The 22665-nt window shown below is 41.1% G+C and overlaps 3 protein-coding genes and 1 non-coding gene across 16 annotated transcripts in view; 3 read left to right on the top strand and 1 right to left on the bottom strand.

Moving 5' to 3' along the window:
* The window catches only part of LOC125232769 (AMP deaminase 2), a 51251-nt gene extending 49565 nt beyond the window's left edge, over positions 1–1686 (top strand). For 8 of the 12 annotated variants that reach the window (XM_048138545.1, XM_048138549.1, XM_048138548.1 and 5 more), the window contains one exon: positions 1092–1686. In XM_048138545.1, the coding sequence (XP_047994502.1) occupies positions 1092–1202 (111 nt within the window). In that variant the 3' untranslated portion in view covers positions 1203–1686. The remainder of the gene's footprint in view (positions 1–1091) is intronic. The other 4 variants (XR_007177780.1, XM_048138543.1, XM_048138542.1 and 1 more) reach the window with 1 other exon arrangement.
* A 1287-nt stretch (positions 1687–2973) lies between these two features.
* On the top strand, positions 2974–12003 carry LOC125232392 (AMP deaminase 2-like). Of its 2 annotated transcripts, XM_048138036.1 has the most exons (16): positions 2974–3280; positions 3804–3927; positions 4323–4509; positions 4912–5037; positions 5552–5638; positions 6055–6253; positions 6737–6862; positions 7231–7429; positions 7501–7632; positions 7865–8028; positions 8447–8570; positions 8996–9162; positions 9378–9498; positions 9933–10106; positions 10409–10654; positions 11621–12003. In XM_048138036.1, the coding sequence occupies exons 1-16, from the start codon at positions 3243–3245 to the stop codon at positions 11624–11626; spliced, it is 2220 nt and encodes a 739-aa protein (XP_047993993.1). In that variant the 5' UTR covers positions 2974–3242; the 3' UTR covers positions 11627–12003. The 2 variants fall into 2 exon arrangements, with proteins under 2 accessions (XP_047993993.1, XP_047993994.1); XM_048138037.1 differs by lacking the exon at positions 4912–5037.
* Positions 11461–11532, top strand: Trnad-guc. Its single transcript has one exon. It is a non-coding gene; the product is annotated as a tRNA-Asp (tRNA).
* Positions 12004–12583: 580 nt separating the features above from the next.
* LOC125232543 (ribosome-releasing factor 2, mitochondrial) lies at positions 12584–22475 on the bottom strand. Its single transcript, XM_048138248.1, has 13 exons — positions 22317–22475; positions 22033–22161; positions 21372–21509; positions 20619–20807; positions 19807–20315; positions 19564–19653; positions 18879–19068; positions 17791–17946; positions 17315–17537; positions 16576–16693; positions 14715–14810; positions 13702–13848; positions 12584–13288 (listed from the first exon to the last, which is right to left on the bottom strand). Exons 1-13 carry the CDS (start codon positions 22465–22467, stop codon positions 13127–13129), a joined length of 2298 nt encoding a protein of 765 aa, XP_047994205.1. The 5' UTR covers positions 22468–22475; the 3' UTR covers positions 12584–13126.
* Between the last annotated feature and the right edge of the window lie 190 nt (positions 22476–22665).

Genomic DNA, 22665 nt, shown 5'->3' with positions numbered 1-22665 from the left:
TAATTTAGAGAACCTTAAAAACATTCGACTGTGTAAACAAAATACATAATGGGTATATGGAGGGATGTCGCTAAATTGGCCAAGAGTACCCATATTACACTGATTTAAACTTTCACGATTATTACACATCATTATTTTTAAAATCGGGACTTAATCGCGTATAACTACATATTAAACTGACCTCCAACGTTTCAAGGACGGCGTCCATAATCACCACCATACCATAGACCATAGAAGAAAGGGTAAAGGAGCACATCGCGGCTGTGAAAAATCGTCAGGTCAACAAGTCTGCCGTGGCTGAACATTTGTTAGAGTCAGGGCCAAACCACTGGATCGAACTACATGACCCTAAAGTCCTTTCCACGGAACGCCATTTCTACAGTAGAAAAGTGCGTGAAGCCATTGAAATCAAAAAACATCGCAATTTCAATCGGGACGAAGGTTTTAGGATCTCATCCACATGGAATCCTGTCATTAATAAGTGTAAGCCGAAAATAATATCGACAGTCGTTAAATCAAATATCGTCAGTGTTGTATGTCGACAGAGTAACATCCCTAGTGCGCAAACAGTTCAAGTTGATAATCAAAACCAAGTGCGGGTATTTCGAAAAACTCGCGCGGCTGTCAGAAGGTGTTGATGTCATTTCAAGCCAGTCTTCTCCGAGACCACGGGGACAACGCCGTCCTTGAAACGTTGGAGGTCAGTTTAATATGTAAGAGTTATACGCGATTAAGTCCCGAACCCGATTTTAAAAATAATGATGAGTACCCATATTACTTTCTCAGATTAGGTCAAAATACCTAAGTATTGAACATCTTTGAACAACAGACAATCTTCATGTCAACAGTGACAACTGTGCCATGCTGTATAGTGTATAGGCACGCCATTGAACACTGACCACAGACCGTACTCTAGGGTAAACTCGCCTCATTCGGTGACACGCCTAATTCGGTGATAGTCTTTGAAGCACTATTCCGAAAGACGATTTTTGGTGGTTTCACCGAATTAGGCGTGTCACCGAATAAGGCGAGTTTACCCTACCGATTATCTAAAGATTACAGGCCTAAATCTAAAGCGTAGCGTGTTTCAGGTCCGCTACGCGCTGGGCCGAGACTGGGTGCCCCCGCCCGCGCCCACCACCCCGCAGCCGCCCAACATGAACGCGCCCATCGTCAGCTTGAAGAGACCCTCGCTAGTTTAATTTTTGTATATCTGCAACTTGCCTACATACTTATACAATTTTATGTGTTAGGCGATTACCAAACGATATTGATCCTGACTTGATAAAAGCTATCCGTGGGGATGGAGGGAGTAGCGATTTCCTTCTCGCACAATTCTGTCTAGACACCAAGCATCAGCGTACCTACTTTTGTATGGACCGCCTTATGGACGACTTAACTTAGCGACTACAGTCTGTTGTGGGTAATTATATGTATAGAAGAAAATAGAGTACGTAAACGTAAAAGTGAGTTTGTATGGAATGGAGACATCGGAGACAAATAAATAAGCACCCATAGGTTTATTAAGTATACAACTGGGAGGTATCTAAACCATTAATCAAATTAAAATTGCTAGTAATTATATTGAATGTATCTTACAATATTGTAATTTTACGTATGTCGGTATTTATTTATAACTGTTGACAATTTTACATAATTAAAAATGATACAATAAATAAAATGTTAATCCAATTCGTATTTTATTTCCATCCGTGTTTACTACACCTTCTGCAACATACTTTGTTTTCCATCTTGACCAGAATAAAACGTTTTATTTAGGTACATGAACAAAAATAGAAACTAAGGCACTGTAAAGAAAGCTGACGGCATGTTCCGCCGTATCGCAATGTTAAGCGTATATGATACAATGTTCTACGATCGTATGAAGTGCACCGTGCATCTCTAGAAAAATATTTTGTTTCATAGCTTGATGTCTACGACGTCTAGTGACAGCAAGAGTAAACTAAAAACTTTGAATTTCCATCGTCAGATGTCGCTTATAAAGTTGTTTCGGCTTTTCATCACTAGATGTCAGTTAACTTACTTTTTATCGCCATCTAGTAGCGAATGGCACGACTAATGTTACCCAGGTGAAAATCCAGTTAGGTTTTGTATCGATAGATTATAACCCCAATTTTAACTTTAACGCCATCTAGTAGCCAGTAGCGCAACTAATGGCTTCTAGATAAAAACCTTAATAGTTAGGTTTTGTATCACTAGATGGCAGCTCTAAGTTTGATTTTACCGCCATCTAGTAGCCAATAGCTTTTCTAAAGTTTCTCAGATGGAATCCAGATAGTTAGGTTTTGTATCTCCAGATGGCTGCACATCTTTTAATTTTAATATGACAATTTTAATATTCTACAAAGTTACTTTAGATTGCTTTGTTATTCTATTCACCACTAGATGTCAGTGTACTTGTGTTCATAACAGTATACATGTGACAAAATGAATTATAAATGAAAACCTACAGAATAGTAAGTACATTACGATACAAGTGCGTAAAAAAGGAAGTTCGAAATGAGTGGCGATAAATTAAAACACGAGCGAAGGGAGGGAGAAACACGAGAGAGGGATGGAGAATTTCCTTTTCGCACGTGTATCGTACGACGTTTTTTAGTACAGACAAAGAGGATCGAGTATTATATGTAGTACGGAGTTAATATGATATGTCTTTGGTACAGATGACCCTCCGAAGTTTCGACGTGACATATAATGAACCACTGCTCGCACTAGTGCGTAAAAAACCACCATCTGTAGTGAAATAGTACATTACGATACAAGTGCGAAAAAAAGGAAGTTGAAACACGACCGAAGGGAGTGTTTTAAATCGACACGAGTTACGAATTTCCTTTTCACACGTGTATCGTACGACGTTTTTCAGTACAGATGGCAGTCCGAAGTTTCGACCTGGCATATAATGAACCACTTCTCGCACTAGTGCGTAAAAAAAACACCATCTGGACTGAAAAAACAGTTAATGTAACCCTAAATATTTGCATTTATTTATTTTATTATATTATTCTGATTGTATTGATTTGGTATAAGTAGATTTGGTATTGATAAATAATATAAAAGAAAAATGCAACCTCCATATAGGAAGGAAAAGTTCTATACTTACAGCAAAACTTTTAGATAAACTGACGTTATTTGTCAGAAACAATTTGTCAACATAACCTGTAAAAAGTAAACAATTCAATGCATTTAGATATTATGGGATAAATTTTATAAGCATAATAATAATGATTGGCAAGCAAAATGCAACTCAAGATCGTTCAAGGTATTGTACTTTTCATCAACACTTAACATACATAAGTTACATAACATAACCCTGGGTTGGTTGTCTATTGGAGCTATCTAAGCGCATCATAGATGCTTCTGGTGACCAGAGGGCTGGTCAATATTTCGCTCAGCGAATCAGCATTGCTATATAACGGGACAATGTCAGCCTTCTTACGGGGACTTAGACCAAATTTTTTATTTGCAAGGTTTTTACGTGTTTTTATTATGAGATTTGTTTAATCTTATACAATATTATTTTTTACAACAAAACCAGTTAAAATAAATTCTACTGCGTCTATAGGTAAATTGTTTTATATTATTTAAGTTATAAGTTTAGTGGTAACTGTAGGTATAGGTAAGGTAATGCAAACGACAGCTCTACTTATAGATAATTTGAAATTAATGCAATACGTGTTACCTATTAAAATGAAATTAGGTACTTATCATTTTTATATTTATTTATACTAGGTATTCCAAGTAGTTTTAGTCAGGCGGTCGTTACAATATGCGGTTCTATGTAGGAGCCACTCGGAGCGGCGAACGATCCCGATCGACCTGGAGGATCTGCCGCCGCCCGGCGACAGCAAGCCCGACCTCCTGGGGCTCTACCAACGTCGGGCCTCGGCCGGCCTCCACCGCGTCGGGGTACATACTATACTTCTCTAGCTGTTTTATATACAACTACCAGAAAAGACAGTTTCCGATCGAGCTGGTGGATCTGCGCGCTGCCTCCGCCCGGCGGCAGCAACTCTCAGCTAGGCTTCTACCAACTTCGGTCTTCATCGTGCGGGGTAAATTTATTATTTAGCTTGTAGTCGTGTTGAAAAGCCTCGATACTTGACCAAGTTACGAGATGATTCGAGTTATCCATTTAATCTAAAACTGTTTCTAATACTGCACTGCTGAATGTTGTAAATTGGCTTGGCCCAAAGTTCTATTGCCTAAGACCTAGACGACGAACAAAACATTTTATATTTAGTGATTTAACTTAAGAACGGACGAAACGCGATATGTTTTTTTATTTTTGAATTCTGCGTCAGGTGCCCATCGAAGAGTTAAACCAGGCGTCCGGAGCGCTGGTGCAAGCCCTGGAGCTCCGGAAGCGTTACATGGCGCAGAGCTACCAGTCCTTCTCACACGAGGTGGCTCAGCTTCTAGACGAGAGCAGTCTCACGACGCGTCGCTCGTCCATGGACGAGGAAGACGCGATGAAGAGCCATCGAGCTAGTAAGTGTTTTACTCGCGTCTAGCAGTTTCCCGTCTTTCTCTCATGAGGTGGCTCAACTCCTAGCCGAAAGCAGTCCAACGTCGCGTGGTTCGTCCATGGACGCGGAGGACGCAAGACACAATGAAGGACCATCGAGCGAGTAAGTGTATGATTACTAGGGAGCTTCTGACGAATGGTGATTGGTGAAACATTCCATCGCCACAAAATATACGTAAAAGTATAGGTACTACACTCCAGTGGAGGGCTATAAAATCGCCGCATAAATTTCCATTAACATTTTCCTTGTATGATACCTACCAACCTCATTAAAAATACTTTTTGCCTTTACGGGTAGCTAAGGCTTTCCTAACTTGGATTACTGGCCAAGTTATAAGTAATTTCTCCATTTGATTGGTATCCAGCCGAAGCGGAAGTGGAGCAGTATCTGAGCTTGCACGTGGTCTCGTCCGAGATCCTGAACAACCAGTACTCGGCGCTCCACACCCGCCGCCAGTCCGAGTCTTCCCTCTTTAAGTCTAATTTAACCGGTAAGCCTTCATTTCTATTTACTTACGTGACCCCCCCCTGGGGCCTGGGCCTTTACCACGTGACCCCCCCCCCCCCGAGCACGAAGCTGGATCCGCGCTTGTAGGCCTTCCACACTAGACTTCGTCATTCGTTCCTTTCCTGTGCGATCTGATACGAATGGTATCAGTCACTTGTAGGGCACACAGGTCTTTCTGGACCTCGTCGGTCCATCGGTACCTGGGCCCACCGGCCGGCGGTTTCTCAGTGGATCGCCACGGGTAAGCTCCTTTGGCCGCACGATCATCTCCCATTCTCTCTACACCCAGCGAAGACAAGCAGCCTTGCTCTCGCCGATGACTGATGATTTCTATTTAATTACTTATTCATTTCTATTAAAGTTTAGATAACTGGAAAACTGGGAATATTATCCAAACTATAGGGGAGTTTGGATAAGATTTCCAGTTTTCCAATGTACTTTGGGTAAAGTGCCCAAACATGTGTCGTGTATTTTGAAGTTGTGTTGTAATGTTCCAGGTCCAGCGGAACAAGTCATGAGCAGAGCAGGAGGTGTCCGAGTGTCTGATGTCGATAGCCAGCTAGACCTACCAAGTGCAATGTCTTGTGAGCTATGCAATTATTCTCAATTTATACCTACACTTACTTATGAATTTTTCTTTTTATCCAATCAGTGTTGTCTTAGCTCCCGATGCATTGCCACCCTCAGGGAAACTTGAGCCCGTACCTTATCTTTACTAACTTCCATCTAACCTTCCAAGTCTTCCAACACAGAGGGTAAATTAAGTAGGTCTTATTGATTTGGGCCAGTTTCCTTATGAAGCTTTGAACCGAAAATTCACTAGTAAATATCGAATAATACATAGATCGTAGGTACATAAGTTTCAAAAAAATTATATTATCGGTACGAGCCGGGGTTGGAACCTTTGAAAGTCGTGCGCATTCTCGATAACTTTGCTAAGATATCGTTTCCGTCCGTTTGTATTATGTTATGCCAATATAAAGTTGAATTAATTCGGCAGGTAAACCGAATGACCCGTGGGAGTGTGCGACGCCTCCGAGCCGGCACTATGCGTACCGCTGGCTGGAGGGGCAGGTGCGCCTCTACCGGACCGAGGCCGACGCCAACACCGACCGCCCCTTGGCCTACAACTACCCTTCCTTCCAGCAGTTCGTCGATGATATGAACGCGCTGAATGACATGATTAGAGACGGACCACTGTGAGTGCGCATATATATAGCTTCATCACCACTAAAGTAAAAAGTTAAGTGAGCCTATAGTGCCCCATGCAGGGCTTAAAATTGCGCTTCTTTCCAAAAGTTCTTCGACGACATGAACTTGCTCATGACATGACGAGAGATGGGCCTCTGTAAGTCCTTTTAACACTATCGCAACCAAGAACCCCCCTGCTCGGCACTCGTGAACTTTGCTCAGATGCAGGAGTACACACAAGTGGGCATTTATAAATTACGACCGGTTTCTGACGTAGTGCCATTTTTTTTCTGATAGTGCGCTATCCTCTCAGATTACTTTTGGTACTGAATTAAATGGTTGTTGGCTAGTTCTTGGACCATTTGGCGGACCAAAAAATCCGCTTCAAAAACATGATAAAAACGTGCAGCCTTCTAAGTCATCTGACACTATGCGACCTGCTGGTACCCACCTAATTTCGCGCAGAGTTGAAGCACGGGTGTTGTCTGCAGGACGTCGTTCTGCTACCGGCGCCTGCAGTTCCTGTCGGCCAAGTTCAAGATGCACGTGCTGCTGAATGAACTCCACGAGCAAGCGCTGCAAAAGGCTGTGCCACATCGGGACTTTTACAACATCAAGTAACGCAGAAAATAAAACCTTTTAGTTCAACACTGATTTACGTCGCTGGTGGCAAACAAGCACACGGTCAGCCTACATAGCCAACGCAAATGTGACCATTGGCAATGAGCCTATGAGATATGCACATAGCTGATACAAATTTTCAATTTCTGTTCTATAGAACAACATTATAATGTTATTTGGCTGAGGTTTTTTGTGTGTTGTGGAGGTTGTTGTGCCCTGCCACATTGCATCATTTCATTTGGGCTTTCATAGACCTTTCTCATATCTTGGACCTGTATAGTACCTAGGTACATAGTACCTACATAATTTTCTTACAGTCACAGTGAAGGGCAACTTCTTAATTTACGTCACACCTTTTCCCCAGGAAAGTAGACGTGCACATCCACGCGGCATCATGCATGAACCAAAAGCACCTGCTCCGCTTCATAAAACGTACACTCCGGGAAAACCCTGACAAGGTTGTGACCATGGACAAGGGGCAGCCCATGACATTAAAGGCTGTGTTCGAGAGCATTCAGGTGGACGCGTATGACCTGAATGTGGATATATTAGACGTTCATGCGGTAAGCTTTATTTTAAAGTAGACAGGCATCACGTAGCACAGAGGCTCAACTAAACATTTTGCATTTTACAGGACCGCAACACGTTCCATAGATTCGACAAGTTCAACGCTAAATACAACCCGGTGGGCGAGTCACGGTTGCGCGAGGTATTCCTCAAAACCGACAACTACCAGAATGGCTTCTTCTTTTCCAAGATTATGAAGGTATTACGATCTTAATATATAACCTTTTGCGTCGTTATCACAAACCTCAGCGAAATTACATCCGCCAGCTTTACCAATGCAATAGGAAGCTACGCCCGACTATGCATAGTTAAATTTCGCAAAAATAATTGCGATCGCCTGGCATCCGAGAGACGGTACATGCCTTCGCCCTCTGACATTCAAAAGCTTAAAGACTTTACGATCAATTGTTACATCTCTCCTTTTTCACTAGGAGGTAATGACAGATATAGAAGACAGTAAATACACGTACATAGAGCCTCGCATCTCCATCTACTGCAAGAACAAGATGGAGTGGAGTAAGCTGGCGACGTGGGCTGTGAAGAACAACGTCTACTCCGAGCATGTGCGATGGGTGGTGCAGGTGCCGAGACTTTAGTGAGTACCTTATTACTTTACCTTTTGACATTCAAATTGACTAGGTGCTACAAATGTGGGTCAACTGTGTTCGAGGGATAGTCTTGTCAAACTGGTGTAACTTGGCAGACATTCAGATGTTACTCTGTGAGTAATCACTGGTTGACAAAACAATGCGCATTACCTAATTTACTGAAATGATTGGTCGAAATCAGATCCTCAATGAGCGTAGGTTCGTATCCTACCGACTGCGCCATGTAAAGTACTATGAATCACACAATGAAATCCCCTCACAACAGATTCCAATCTAATATGTTCTAACATACACGTTGAGTCTTCTACGGACTCGCACTAAAAAGCTTCAGGTCTTTAACCCATTTTGCTTACTTGGTCAACGCCTTTACTGAAAACCTCAATTCTGCTACTTCGTATTCTTCAGCGACATCTACCGAGCAAACAAGCTGCTGAAGAATTTCCAAGAGTTCCTGAACAACCTGTTCAACCCCCTATTCGAGGTCTCCATCGACCCGAGCTCTAACAAGGATTTGCACAAGTTCCTCAAGGTACACGTTAGCTATTACACATCGATATTTATATTATACTTAGCTTTTGCCCGCACTTCGCTCGCGCTAAATTCAAAAATAGCGGAATGCTCCATACAAAATGTTAGGCCCATTGTAGCGAAATGGGGGGCTTAGAAAGAGAGAAAAGGTAGCCTATGTCACTCTCCAGCCCTTCAACTATCTCCACTTAAATAATCACGTCAATTCGTCGTTCCGTTTTGCCGTGAAAGACGATTTTGGATTGTGAATTAGTCTCAGCTTATCTAGATATAGTTATGTTATGACACCAGAGGAAACTTCCTTTTCCTTCATGTTTGACCAAAAACTTTAAGTTCCTTGGTATTTTTGTCACAAAAGGAAAGGATGTAACTTTTGTCCGGTTTTATAAAAATTTGAAACATATTTACTCGTAAACTTGTCAACAGTACGTGATAGCGTTCGACAGCGTGGACGACGAGTCGAAGTCGGAGAACCCCGTGATGTCCAGCGACGTGCGGCGGCCGGCCGAGTGGACCAACGAGGAGAACCCCCCCTACGTGTACTACCTCTACTACATGTACTGCAACATGGTGGTGCTCAATCAGCTGCGCAGGTGAAACTGTCCTGGCAGTGTGTTTAGCAAATGGACCGAAGAGGAGAACCCTCATGATCCTGACGGTTTTCAAATTGTCCGTCACTCTGTTACTCAACCAGTGAATTTAATCTTGCATTTGTCTATTCAATTATAGTTCTGACCCTAAAATCTACGACCCTGATCTACCTTATACTCGATCTTCAACTTATTTGATGATCTTTTGCCTCCCGCAGATCTCAAGGTTTGAACACATTCGTGCTCCGGCCGCATTGCGGTGAATCCGGTCCTTCCTCTCATCTCGCTGCCGGATTTTTACTGGCTGATAACATCTCCCACGGACTTATGTTGAGAAAGGTAACGTACAAGAACCTACACACATAGGTCTATAACTACTTCTAGTATCAAGAGCATGAAGATATTTCGCCTCAATTTATTTCCCATTAATTTTTCTGATTAATTATAATTAGACCCAGATGTTGAGCGCCACAACAATTTACCGTTAACATCCGCGAGAGTTAGTAAAATAAGATATTTACTAACACTAGAACCGGTAGCAAGATGTCTAATATGTTGTTTCTTCTGAAGTATTATTTTATTAGTTTTTTTATAATTAATTGATTTTGTATGTTTATTTTATTTATTTATTTTCTTAATTGTTTTGTGTGTCGTTGGCGTACGTGCCGCCACTAAACTTATGCCTTCTTTTTGTGTGTACTATACTTATAGTTGTGACGTTAAATAAATGAATTTTATTCTATTCTAATAAGATAAATCCTCTACTTCATCAGGTGCCGGTGCTCCAGTACTTGTACTACCTGGCCCAGATCTTCATCGCCATGTCTCCGCTGAGCAACAACACTCTGTTCCTCAACTACCACCTGAACCCGCTGCCTGATTTCTTCGCCCGTGGTCTACGCGTCACGCTGTCTACCGATGATCCATTGCAGTTCCACTACACCAAGGTGAGTCGGTGATGAATCATAATACCTTATGACAAATATAAATAACCTACTTGAAAAAGTTTATGACTGCTGCAGAAAATTATCATGTGACCATGATACCCATCATTCCTTATTTTCCCCTAGCCAACGCCACTTAAAATGCGTAACGCTCGTTAACAAAATAGAGAATTTTAGAGGTCGGCGCGCTGAAGATGAATCGATGTAAGGTATACGTTGTATGTAAAAAGATACACGTGGCTGTTAAAGCTCACTGTATAGTTTTACCTCCTCCACATCAACTTATACGACTTTCTTATTGACAGGAACCCCTAATGGAAGAGTACAGCATCGCAGCGCAAGCGTGGAAACTGTCTTCCTGTGACATGTGCGAGTTAGCTCGCAACTCCGTCATCATGTCCGGTTTCCCGCACGAGCAGAAGCAAATCTGGCTCGGCGCTGACTACTTACTGGGCGGCCCGGCCGGCAACGACATCACCAGGACTAATGTGCCTAACGTGCGGCTGGCGTATAGGAGGGATGCGCTAAGAGCTGAACTGGACATACTCAGGGTAAGTTTGTAGGATCCTCTCAGAATGTTCGGGTTCATGAGCAGAAGCAGATCTGGCTCGGCGCTGACTACTTACTGGGCGGCCCGGCCGGCAACGATATCACCAGGACTAACGTGCCTAATGTGCGGCTGGCGTATAGGAGGGATGCGCTAAGAGCTGAACTGGACACACTCAGGGTTAGTTTGTAGGATCCTCTCATAATGTTCGTCTTCATGAACAGAAGCAAATCTGGCTCGGCCCTGACTACTTACTGGGCGGCCCGGCCGGCAACGATATCACCAGGACTAATGTGCCTAATGTGCGGCTGGCGTATAGGAGGTATGCGCTAAGAGCTGAACTGGACATACTCAGGGTTGGTTTGTAGGAAACTGCTGCCAGAGATCTGCTGATACGTAACTCCGTCTTCATGGTAGAGTTATTCCAGAAGCAGAATTAGGTCGGAACTTGGCTTTAATGTGAGAGTAAGCTGCAGTTTTATTTTACTGACTGACTGATTCACCTACTTTTGTCAATTTTTCCCCTCACTAGCTCGGAAACACGTGACCATATTCAAGGTCAAATTACTTTACCCACTAGTGGATAAAATGCGTTTTTATACCCGCTGGCATCAAAAGGATAAAACACGTGTTTCCGAGCTAGTGAGGGGAAAAAATTATTGTAGTTTCGATATTTAAATAAAAACAATTAAATATTTTCGATCTTCAGCTTATCGGTTATTTTACTGGCCAATACAAACATTTATTGCACGCACGTGTGTAACATGTGTTTTCTGATAGGTATGTGTAAATTCGACCACTAACGTAACATCTTCGGTAGTATAGTGGTAAGTATCCCCGCCTGTCACGCGGGAGACCGGGGTTCGATTCCCCGCCGGAGAGATTCTTTTTGCTTTTTTTATTTGAATTTTCCGAAACGTTTAAGCATCCAACGTGTACTGTTTATTAAGTTTTCTTAATTTTGTTTCAGAGCTGACAACTGGGCCAAGCAAGAAAAGGTGTAGACGGCAATGCGAGGAACACAACTTTTGACGTCGTAACTTTGTTAGGGGTGGTTAGTACCTTAAATTCAAAGTCCCTGGCCGTACCCCTAAAGCCGGGGGAATCAACTTTTATTCGATCATAATCATCCTGTCGCTAAGATGCAGTTTCCATGATTTAGGCGAAAAACGGAAAAATGAGTCTTCAAATTCCCCTCTCCGCGCCGGCTCAAGGGGTAGGGCTGGGGACTTTTGATATTTTTAGCTCCTAACTAGTCTAAACAAAGTTATGCAGGCAACAATAGGCTAGTTTCCTATACTTAAAATAAAATATTTTATGCAGTGCCCGAAATAAAGCACCACATAATTCGAAGAAAAATATGGACAGTAGTTATGTATAAACATAATTTCTATTTAATAAGTCAAAGAGAAAGATACAATTGAAGCGCTGGTAGCCTAGCGGTAAGTGCGTGCGACTTTCGTTCCGGAGGTCGCGGAAATTACATAATAAATTCCAAATAAAAATAATTGTGTCTCCCAAATGAGGATCGTCATTTACAAAGAAAGAAAATACACATGCCAAGCTAAATAAAATTAATAAATTTAGTTACAATATCATGAAATTATCACGAAGCAAGAAAATATTATATAACAGAGAAATATAGAAAAAGAAGTCAAAGAGAAAGATACAAAGTAAATTAATTGACCGTGACGTCACTCGGGTCACTCCTCAGTATTTCATAGTAATTATAATAAATATGTATATTAGCAAATCGTTTTGACAGTTCTTAAAAAAAAAGCTGATATTACTAGTAGGAAACTAGCCTATTGGGTTCCAAGCATTTCCCTCTACACCTCTTAACGACCATTCATTAGCTGAACTAAACTAAAAAAAAATGGGTTTGTGAAAAATAAGTCCTTGTAAATTGAAACTGATAAAGAATACAATAAAGTAACTTTAAATAGCATCTGTCTTTAATGTACCTAATTTTTAATGACATAATTACATTTTGTACTAAACTTTGGGACTTCATCGTGTATAACTGTGTTTTTAACACTAACATCCGACGTTTTAAGTACGGCATTGTCCCCGTGGTCTCGGAGCAGACTGGCTAAAGTTGACATCAACATCTTCTAGCTGTACGAATTTTTCGAACTACCCTCACTTGGTCCTGATTACTCACTTGAACGTTTTGAGCACTAGAGATGTCACCTTGTTGACGCACAACACTCACGATAATCGGTTTTTCAACCTGCGTGCGATATGTGTTTCTCCCACAAGGCGTTTAGTATTTATTGTCCGATCGAACTATCCATTACACACATTAAAAAGATTAGAATCCCGGGACACTGCGTATAGCTTTCTCCTCGTCGTGTGGCGCCATCTGTTGGTGCGAATTGACTCCATGGTGAAGGAAGCTAGTCCGGAATATAGCTACCGAAGCATTTAGTAGCTATTCCGATAATATATGAAGTATTTCTAATAACATTAGAACTTAGAATCCCGTGACACTGCGTATAGCTTTTTCCTCGTCGTGTGGCGCCATCTGTCGGTGCGTATGGAACTCCATGGTGAAGGAAGCTAGTCCGGAACTCAGTGATCGGAGGGTTGAGGAGTATCCTAGTAGCTCTGAGAGAGGTGTGATGCTGTCTATTACCTGTGGATAAGAGAGACAATTTTAAATATGGTTACGAAGTAAATTGAAATAAAATTCAGAAATTTATTATCGGCGGATGCACAACTGGCCATAACAAAACTGTTAAGATCGCGATGATTCCACCTTCTACGATGACAAAATCAACAAAAAAATACAGAATAGGAGATAAACACGCCATTTTGTCAAAATGCTAACATTACACATTACAGGTTGACTGGTAGAGAATACCAAGTAGCGCCTTTTGTAACTGTACCTATATTTTTAACTGTGCAATAAAGTTTAAATAAATAAATAAAATTACAAAAATCTAACTGTCAATGACACTCTGTTCCGGCCCTTTCTTTTGTCTTATACGATCTCCTATGCTGCTCGGTGATATGATATGGTTTGATTTGTAAATAAAGGGATTGTACCTTATTCCGATGCCTCATATGGACGTGTAGGATCTCAGCGCGTCGCCGAGTCAGGTCCGCCATGACACGCGCGGAATGGCTTTCAGGACACACTACTTGTAGTAACATCACCGGCTCTAGTAGCATCGCTTCTGCCTCTTCGAACACCTGCCATGAACATAAATAGTACTCAGTTTACTCGAGTGTTTATGTACAGTCAATAATAAATACATATACAACCAAATAGCCAAAAATATATATATACACGACCTAAGGCTGGTTATAGTGTCACGCGGACCGTCCGCGCGGAGAGCGATCGGGCCGCGTGACATTAAAACCAGCCTAATGTACAGGTAAACGCAAACGAGGACAACCTAAAAAACGCTGGAGCGACGATTTAGTCAAAGTTGCGGGAAAAACGTGGAGCAGACTAGCTTCAGACCGGAAAGGATGGACATACATGGAGGAGGCTTTTACCGCCACAGGCGGTCCTTACATAATAGTGACAATTGGCAATGAAAAACAAAAAAAAAAATATAGACATATAGTAATCAATAATTTGACCAATGCATGCTTACCAGTTAAAATTATTATTAAATTTATTAAAATCATAAGTATATTTAAATGTGACATTAGAAAAAATATCGAAATGTAAGGAATGAAATAAAGCTCTTTTTTATTTTATTTATTTTAATGTACAGGTAATAAAGTCCTGTATACTTATTTTTGGCGCTTTGGATGTATTAATATCTGTGTAGCTGACCGTACGTTAGACACGTAACCTCGTAACGCCCACCATACAAAAATATTGATCCTAATTGCATTTTAAATTGAGTTGATTTTCATTTGTTTGGAAAATTTTAGAGACAAAAGAAATGCTACTTTATTTTTTCACATGAAAGTTAAAATTCCATTGAACTAAAATGTACATCTCATTGCATATTGGGCGGCAAGAGGGTAAGGTGTGTTACAATAGTCATCAATGATTTAGTATGATGAAATAAATATTTAATATAAGAAAGTCTTACGAGTACCTTTCTCAAGCATTGCACAACGGTGGCAGCGACCACAGAGTCTGACGTGCCGCGCGTTGATTCAAACCAATGCAGAGTTACTTGGACATCCATCATCTGAAACATAAATTTACTTTCGTAAAATTACTGAAAAAACACTATCCCATATTTAACATGTTCAAATTTTGATTTCATATCCACTAAACCGTGTCTAAACAAAGTAAATAAAAGTAGCAAAATGTATTTGCGGATTTAATTAAACAAACCTATAGGAGTTTATAGTAATGTCATTGAAATATGTTTTCAAATAAATAAATAAATAAATAGTATAAGCTTGTAAATTTTATATCGTATAAAAAACCTTCACTGACACATTGCTAACTGACATTCTATCGATAACTCTTTCGGTATACAGCATACGGGGACTCCCCGCAGGCGAGATACCAACCAATGAAAGTTACTATTACTATTTAATTTCCCGAGTGCGGGTCCTGTGGCATGCGTTCCAGAAATCTCTGACACCCCGAATGCGGACCCTATCGACTAATGAAAACAATTCTCCGAATGCGGGCCCTGTGGCACGCGTTCCAGAAATCTCTCGTACCCCGCATGCGGACCCTATCGACTAATAATTCTAATAAAATTGCGCCATAAGATAAGAAACAAATGATGAGAAAGAAGGAAAAATGGTGCCCTGCAGTAGAATTCTCTAGGTCATTTCTGGTAGTATAAGGCACTGGGTGGCTAGCCGAATGGCACAATCGCTCACGAAACGCTCACGTAACGAAGCGCTAGTAGATATCTATCTCTATCGCGCTTGCGTATTGGCGCGACAGAGCCAGCGGCGTATCGCTTTCGTTTGGCGTCGGAGAAATGCCATTCGGCTACGGGGCTTGATCTCACCAAAAGCACACCTCGGACACTGGCGATAAAATATATGAAAGAGGCGCGTTCCTAGCACACAGTCTAAGCTCGTGTAGGTGAACGCGTACTATGCTTGTATGAGTAAATTATGACAGGTCGACTGTTCGCGTTTTTGACAGGCGGTAACTGTGAGGTAACCGAGAGGGGGTGGGCGGCACTTTCAGCGGGGAGCGGGAGTGGCCATACTGTACGATAGTACTCTTTATTATACTGTGCCAAAAGCGAGTCACGCGAACACGAACAAAAGATAGTCACGCCCGTCCCGTGTAAACAAAGGAGAGAACAAGGGGTCCATATTGGCTCATATAAAATTATTTTGTGTTTAAGAAAATAAAATTATTTAAAAACGTTTGGGGAAGTTCTATGAAAAACTTGTGCCATTTATACAAGCGCGCTTGAAGCTTTTTCAGTGACATATACAATTTACATTAAAAAGTCATTTCTGGTTTGCTCACGGTCAACCTAACACGCTCCTCCTCGCTACGCTCGTCGTCGCACCTAACTGAACTGTGTCATGTGATTTCTGTTGTGTTAACAATAATATAACGACAAATTATATTCCTCGCAATTGTTATGATCAATAAGTATATAAACATTAACATTAGTATAAAATGTATTTATGATGAATGACATTATGAACATAAGTCATTCGAAGTTACGATGGTTATTAACATAAAATTGTTATAAATAATGATCATTATAATGTAAAATTTTATGAGAAACATTTTCGGACTACCAATAATCTAAATACCAATTTTATATGAACTTTGGCACACCCGAGAACAAGCGATCCGTCGCTCGGCGACGCACTATCACTCGCTCACGCTATCATCGCGTCTCTTTTTATTTACACAGGAGCGACTATCTTCTGTTCATTTCTATCGCTGATAGCTCACCGCTTACCCGCTTTTGGAGGGACCAGTGCCTAAAAGTTGTACTACACTTTATAATAGCTTACCGGGCAGCCTAACTTGGGTCCGTGCAGGAGCGCGGTGTCGACGCCCTGTCGTATGGCGGACAGCGAGCGCGGGTGCAGATGTGCGAGGTTCGCTGCGCTCTCCGCTGACTTGTCCATCCTGTAGTCAACGGTAGTTACAGTTATCCAACAAGACAAAAAACAATATGTAATAAGGTTAATAAGATTATCTATAGACTCAACAAATATTTCTTAAAAATAGTATGATCTAGGACTTTTGATTCGGAGACGCTTGATTCAAGCAACACTAAAGCGACACTGCTACTTTTGGATTCGCTCCAACACCTCTGGTGTTTCGGGTGTCCATGGGCGGCGGTGATCGCTTACCATCAGGCGACCTGTCTGCTCGTTTGCCTCCTATCCCATAAAAAAAAAAAAAAGCAACACTATGGGCCAGTTGCATTTGACAGTATGAACCACATTTGACAGTCACATCATCGTCACGCAGCAGATGTCTATGGAACTTCCCATACAATAAAATTTAACGAACGCTTTAACGGTGACAGACGGTTTGATTTGATGCAACCGGCCCTATGTAACTAAAAGGGCTATCTCCATAACAAATAAACGAGATACCACCCTTCTTAAATTAATGAAATACACGCTGACCGCATGTCAACTGTCACAGTTTCCATATAAATTGCAGTTGGGTGCAGTTTGTCTTTATAGGGCATAGAATCTGTATTATATTGGTCTCGGTTATGTATAGGTGTACACCAACCTTAATACTTTATCAGCAGCAACGCCCTTGACATTCTTGGCCGACAGCGTGACCTTGACCTGCTGCCTCGCGCCCGCCATCTTGCGGTCGACCGCCATGGTCTGCTTGCCGTTGCCTAGCAACGCCTCGCGGTAGGCGATCTGCATCGGTCCCAGATCGACGTCTATTTTATATTCGCGGATGATGCGTTCCTTTATTATTTCGAGGTGCAGTTCGCCCATACCTGGAAGATGAACATTGTTTTATATACTGGAACAGCGACATTGTCAGTAGAAAGGGGGGGGGGGGGGCAAAGTTAAAACAGGCGCGAGCGCAAAGACTGGACGTCCTATAGAAATTTCATTTTAAGTCTGAAAGTAACCTTATCTTATTTACAATATCTACACAAGTCATGAAAATGTGCAATACAGTAACTAAATAAAATCTACAAGACAGCTGAAAACGTATCTACAGGCCTACATTACTTATCTCCATACCTGCCAGCACGAGCTGCCCCGACTCATCATCAGTGACAACTCTAAGGCTGGGGTCCTCACGGGCCAGTTCGCCGAGAGCTGTTTCCAGAGCGCTCTGGAAGGCTGCGCTGGGAGGCTCGATGGAACACAGGAATACGGGCTCAGGGATTGTTGTTCCTGTAAAAAAAATAATAAGAAATTGGGGGACATCTTACACAGATCAACCCAGCCCCAAACGAAATAAAGCTATATCTCGATAACCATTTCTACCGTCATGTAAGAGTAAAATTGTTTATTACCTGTGTGCTTTCGAATAAAAAATATTCTATACTATTCTATATTTTACAAACTAAACAATGATTGACACTGAATAGTAAACCTTTAATGGAGTGCCAGTCGTCAGTGAAGTTTCAATATTGACTATGAAATGAAATGAAATGAAATATTTTATTGTGTGTTGAGTTTAGGTTACAATGGTTGCAGGTCTAATAGCTCATTGACGTCTATAGCTGCGGTTGCACAAAGTCAGGTTTACACTGTAACGGACACTGACCTAAAAACATGGACAGAAGTTATTTTTCAATCCAATTTCTATTTAATAAGGCAGGTAGAAATATATAAAGTAACTGAGTTGACCGTGACGTCACTCAATTCGATTTCATATAAATTCCATATTAGCAAGACGTTCAAATTCGTTTTGACAGTTCTTAAAAAGAAGCTGATTTGACTAGGAGGCAAGTAGCCTATTCCCAATAATACGTCAGCCATCTCCTCAGCACTGGGCACAGTCTCAGCCACAGCTAGTTTGTTCCGAGCGCCCGGCGGCAACACTGTCTCAGCGTATTGGGGATCCTCCAGGGACGAAGTGAGGCGAAATTTGGACTTGGATCGAGATAACCACTTACTATGTCTACCGTCATATTTGAGAAAATACCCAATGATTTACACATTTTACACTGAATCGTCGCTGTTGGAAACTATTCTCTCCCGTCAACCAACGAAGCCATCGATTGATGGAATGCCAGCCGTTGGTGATTTTTCAATAATCTATAGGGTGCCAATTATTGATGGTATGCCAATATAGGCGGTACCGTCAGAGTCTCACTCACCGATTCCTAGCAAGACATCAGCCATCTCCTCAGCACTGGGGTCAGTCTCAGCCACAGCTAATTTATTCCGAGCGCCCGGCGGCATCACGCGCTCGGCGTGTGTGGGGTCCTTCAGGGATGACGTGAGGCGAGACTTGGCGCGACTGGCCGCTGCTTGCGTGGAGGTCACCAGGTCACCGGTCATGGTCGCCTGGTTAATGAGATATATAAGCGTAAAGAAACTAATGAATTTGAAGTATAGGTAATTCATTTTGGTTGCTAACTATTTTGGCTCAGTGATCCAAAGTGAATCTTGGCCTCCGAAACGAAATTTTGGTTGCCAAAATACTAAATGACTACATAACAGCAGAGATCGTAATTGATAGTCCTATATTTTTCCAATAAAATTTAATTTACAAACTGTCAGTTGAAAATATGGGCGACAGTATGCTATAAATCACAAGTGAAAAGTGCATCAATAAAATAGGTATATATTACTAGGTAAATATGAGTCTGAGAGCGCAATTTCCTACTTTGTCGCTTATAATAAAAACGTTTTGACAGCTTTATTTGTATAAACACAACTAAGGCAGACTCGTCCGCATTGTAAGTGACACAGTGGGGAATTTTGCTTTGAAAGAAAATCTTGCGTAAAGCGTTAATTTTAATCTAGTTGCAATATCGTTTGAAACAAATGTTGACTCACTTTGAGCGCACTGACGACAGCGATGTTGCCCACCGTGACTCGTTCCACCGGCTTGTACTCGTCCGCCAGCGCCACGTACAGCGACCCTGTCTGACCACACATTACTATTATAACATTAAGTATCTAAAGTTTCCATAACGATAAAGTTAGTAATTTGGTACAATTGTGGAGTTCGCGCCTTTCTTGTTCCACCATAGCAGGCAACATTACACAAATAGTCAAGATTAAAATATGTCTACAAACCTGTTCACTTTTATCCTGTCCCAAATTATAAATCTTCTGCCCTTTAGCGATCTCTCCGCTATACAGCCTCAAGAACGTAAGCACTCCTCTCTGATCGTCATGCTGTACTTTAAACGCCCTCGCGGCCAAGTCAGTACCAAAACAATTATACAAACTATTCGCTTCTAACGGTGATGGCAAATATTGTATGACACCATCCATCAATGTTTGAACTCCGATGTTTTTGTAAGAGCTTCCGCAGAGAACGGGAAATGCTGACATGTTGAGCGTACATCGTCTTATAGCAGCGTTTATTTCTTCTGTCTTTAAATTTTCTAAGCTTTCTTCCTGTATAATAGTGTCTGCTAAATAGTCATCTAAAGATGACAGTTGGTCGATAAGAGCCGTGTGTTGTTCCAGAGTGTGTTCCCATCTGTCGCCATCCTTTTCTGCCAATTTGCGCCGTAGTAAGTTCTGCCCGCGGCCTTGTGTCCAGATGATTTCGTCTTTTGTTACCAGATCTATTAGACCTGAAAAAGAGATTTAACCTTTTTATTCGCCATACTTTAAACTAAAAATCAATTAGAAAATAAATACTGAATAATCATGAATAATGAGACATTTAAAAAAAAAAATAGCTGATGAAGCATTTATAGCCACGTTGCTATACTCATTTTGAAGAGAAATTCTTATCTTACCATAATACAGTATACTAGTATGGGGGTCAGAAATACACTTACTTACCTTTGTCTTGGTTTTTAACATAGTAATAGTTACGACAAATAAAAATGTAAGTAGTTTTTCTGGCACAATATTTTTTTTTTTTTTTTTACCAACGAGTTTTCCTTCATGCACCACTGGCTCGTGCAGCAGCAGCGGGTCAGCTTGCAGCTTGTCCCTTATAGAGTCCACGCAGAGGGCTGCGCTGGCGTCGCTCCGGTCCATCTTGTTGAGGTAGAGGAGCCGAGGCACGCGGTGCGCGCTCGCTTGCCGCCAAACTGTGAGGGTCTGTGCTTCTACACCTGAAAAACAATGCAAGGAAATATCTAATTATATAAAAGAAGAAACTGACTGACAGACTGACATATCAACACACAGCCGAAACCGCTGATTCTAGAGAGTCCAAATTTGTGAATATTGTGTTCAGTGACTAAGCAGTCCATAGGGCTTCAGACTTCATCGTATCATTCTCCCTATTGAAGTCCTTTAAAATGTATTTTGCAAACAATCAAACATCTTCAGCTATACAATGTTTCAAGTATGTTTATTTCAAATGTCAAGGTCTGCCCAGCTTCCTTCAATGACAAGTGGGTTTTATTCTACACTTTAATAGTGTAGTCCACAATGTGACATCATTAAACCTAAATTTGTTTACATTTTATTGCATATCAAACAAGTATGATTTCTTAACTTTCTTTGGCTTTCTTTACCAGCTAACCATAGAGCCAAACAGATTTTTTAAAAAGTGAGTATGGTTAAAATGAGCTCTGACATATATGCAGTAATATTAGGAATTGAATTTTTGTAAAGATAAGTCTAGAACTCTGGAAAACCAGAATAACACAAAATCTTAAATAGAAACCCACCTGCTGAAGCATCCAGCACAACCACAGCACCATCTAGAACAGCGAGACTCTGTTCCACCTCCATGGTGAAGTCGATGTGGCCTGGTGTGTCGATCAGGTTGATCTGGCTGCCACGCCACGGGAATGATACTGCCGCAGCTACAAAAAACGAGTGCAAATTGATAATTTGTGTTTATACAAACATGTAAGTACCTTGCCTTACTTTTAAGGAAAATAAATGCATTTTGACATAATTTATTTAGCCTTGAACAAGTCACAAAGCTTTAGTTGGATGGACACCAGCTCATAGTGATAACTTAAAAAAAAAATTAAGGAGTTTTATGTAAGGCGCTAGTGCATTGGCAAACCTGACGGAAACAGCCGTCTCTGCAGTTCTTGAAAATAATTTCCAACAGTCATATGTGGTGGTCAAAAGGTAGTAAACATACTGATGTGCTGACGGCAAGTTTCCAAAATTCTGAAATTTTCACATAGGAAAACTTCTGAAACTTTCCATACTTTCTATGGAAAATTGTATGGATGGAAACTTTCCATTTCATAAATTTCAATTCCCTTTATTTTTCGTGAAAATTTCATGAATTTTTAAAGAAATTTAAGATTTTTTTGGAAAGTTTCCGCAACTTGCACATCACTAAGTAAACATATTAAAATGTTAAATTACAAGTAATAGTGATCCCTCGCTGGCGCTCCTGCTCCATGTAGTCCGTGACCGTGTTCCCGTGGTGCACCTCTCCCATCGTGCGGATCGTGCCCGAATAGAACAGCATTCGCTCCGTCGTTGTAGTTTTACCTGAACACAGTTTGTCATTATAATTAATTTATTGTCTGTTTGCCGTCATGTCATATGAATTTACTTAGGATAATCTAGTTTAAAGCTGAATAACGTACAGAAAACAAACACTAGTAATGGATAAATAAAAGGTAATGTTTTTAACAAAATCTAACCTGCATCGATGTGTGCTAAAATGCCGATGTTGCGTATATTCTCCATTTTAACTTTACTCTCGGTATCAGCTGTACAATACCGTCGTAACTGTGCATTTTTTAATATTTTTCTGTAATAATTTACGTAAGAAAACGTTCTCATCTTGGTCATCGCGGCCCTGAAATCCTGAAAACTTTGACAATTTGCTCGTGTGACACTGACAGGGGTGACAGCCAGCTGATTTATTCACTTTTAAATCACTGAAACAGGCGACGGTGTAGAACTTATTCAGCCAACTCAAACGATTATTAGAGCGTTTTTATACATAACTCAAACACTCTTGACATTTGAGTTTATATCTTTCTCTTT

This window comes from Leguminivora glycinivorella, chromosome 13, assembly GCF_023078275.1.
Source record: "Leguminivora glycinivorella isolate SPB_JAAS2020 chromosome 13, LegGlyc_1.1, whole genome shotgun sequence".
Classification (NCBI taxonomy): domain Eukaryota; kingdom Metazoa; phylum Arthropoda; class Insecta; order Lepidoptera; family Tortricidae; genus Leguminivora; species Leguminivora glycinivorella.
Note: the sequence above shows the minus strand (reverse complement) of the source record. Positions and strands in the feature narration are given on the sequence as shown.

Bases quoted from the DNA above. Each gene is read 5' to 3' on its own strand.
- LOC125232392 (XM_048138036.1), top strand. From the start codon at position 3,243: ATGATTGGCAAGCAAAATGCAACTCAAGATCGTTCAAG. The intron at 3,928-4,322 runs GTACATACTATA...ATTCTGCGTCAG, and splicing joins CCGGCCTCCACCGCGTCGGG to GTGCCCATCGAAGAGTTAAA. The intron at 4,510-4,911 runs GTAAGTGTTTTA...ATTGGTATCCAG, and splicing joins GATGAAGAGCCATCGAGCTA to CCGAAGCGGAAGTGGAGCAG.
- LOC125232543 (XM_048138248.1), bottom strand. From the start codon at position 22,467: ATGACCAAGATGAGAACGTTTTCTTACGTAAATTATTACAGAAAAATA. The intron at 20,808-21,371 runs GTGGGTTTCTAT...ATTGTTTTTCAG, and splicing joins TGTGCTGGATGCTTCAGCAG to GTGTAGAAGCACAGACCCTC. The intron at 14,811-16,575 runs GTAAGCTATTAT...TTTATGTTTCAG, and splicing joins GACCCAAGTTAGGCTGCCCG to ATGATGGATGTCCAAGTAAC.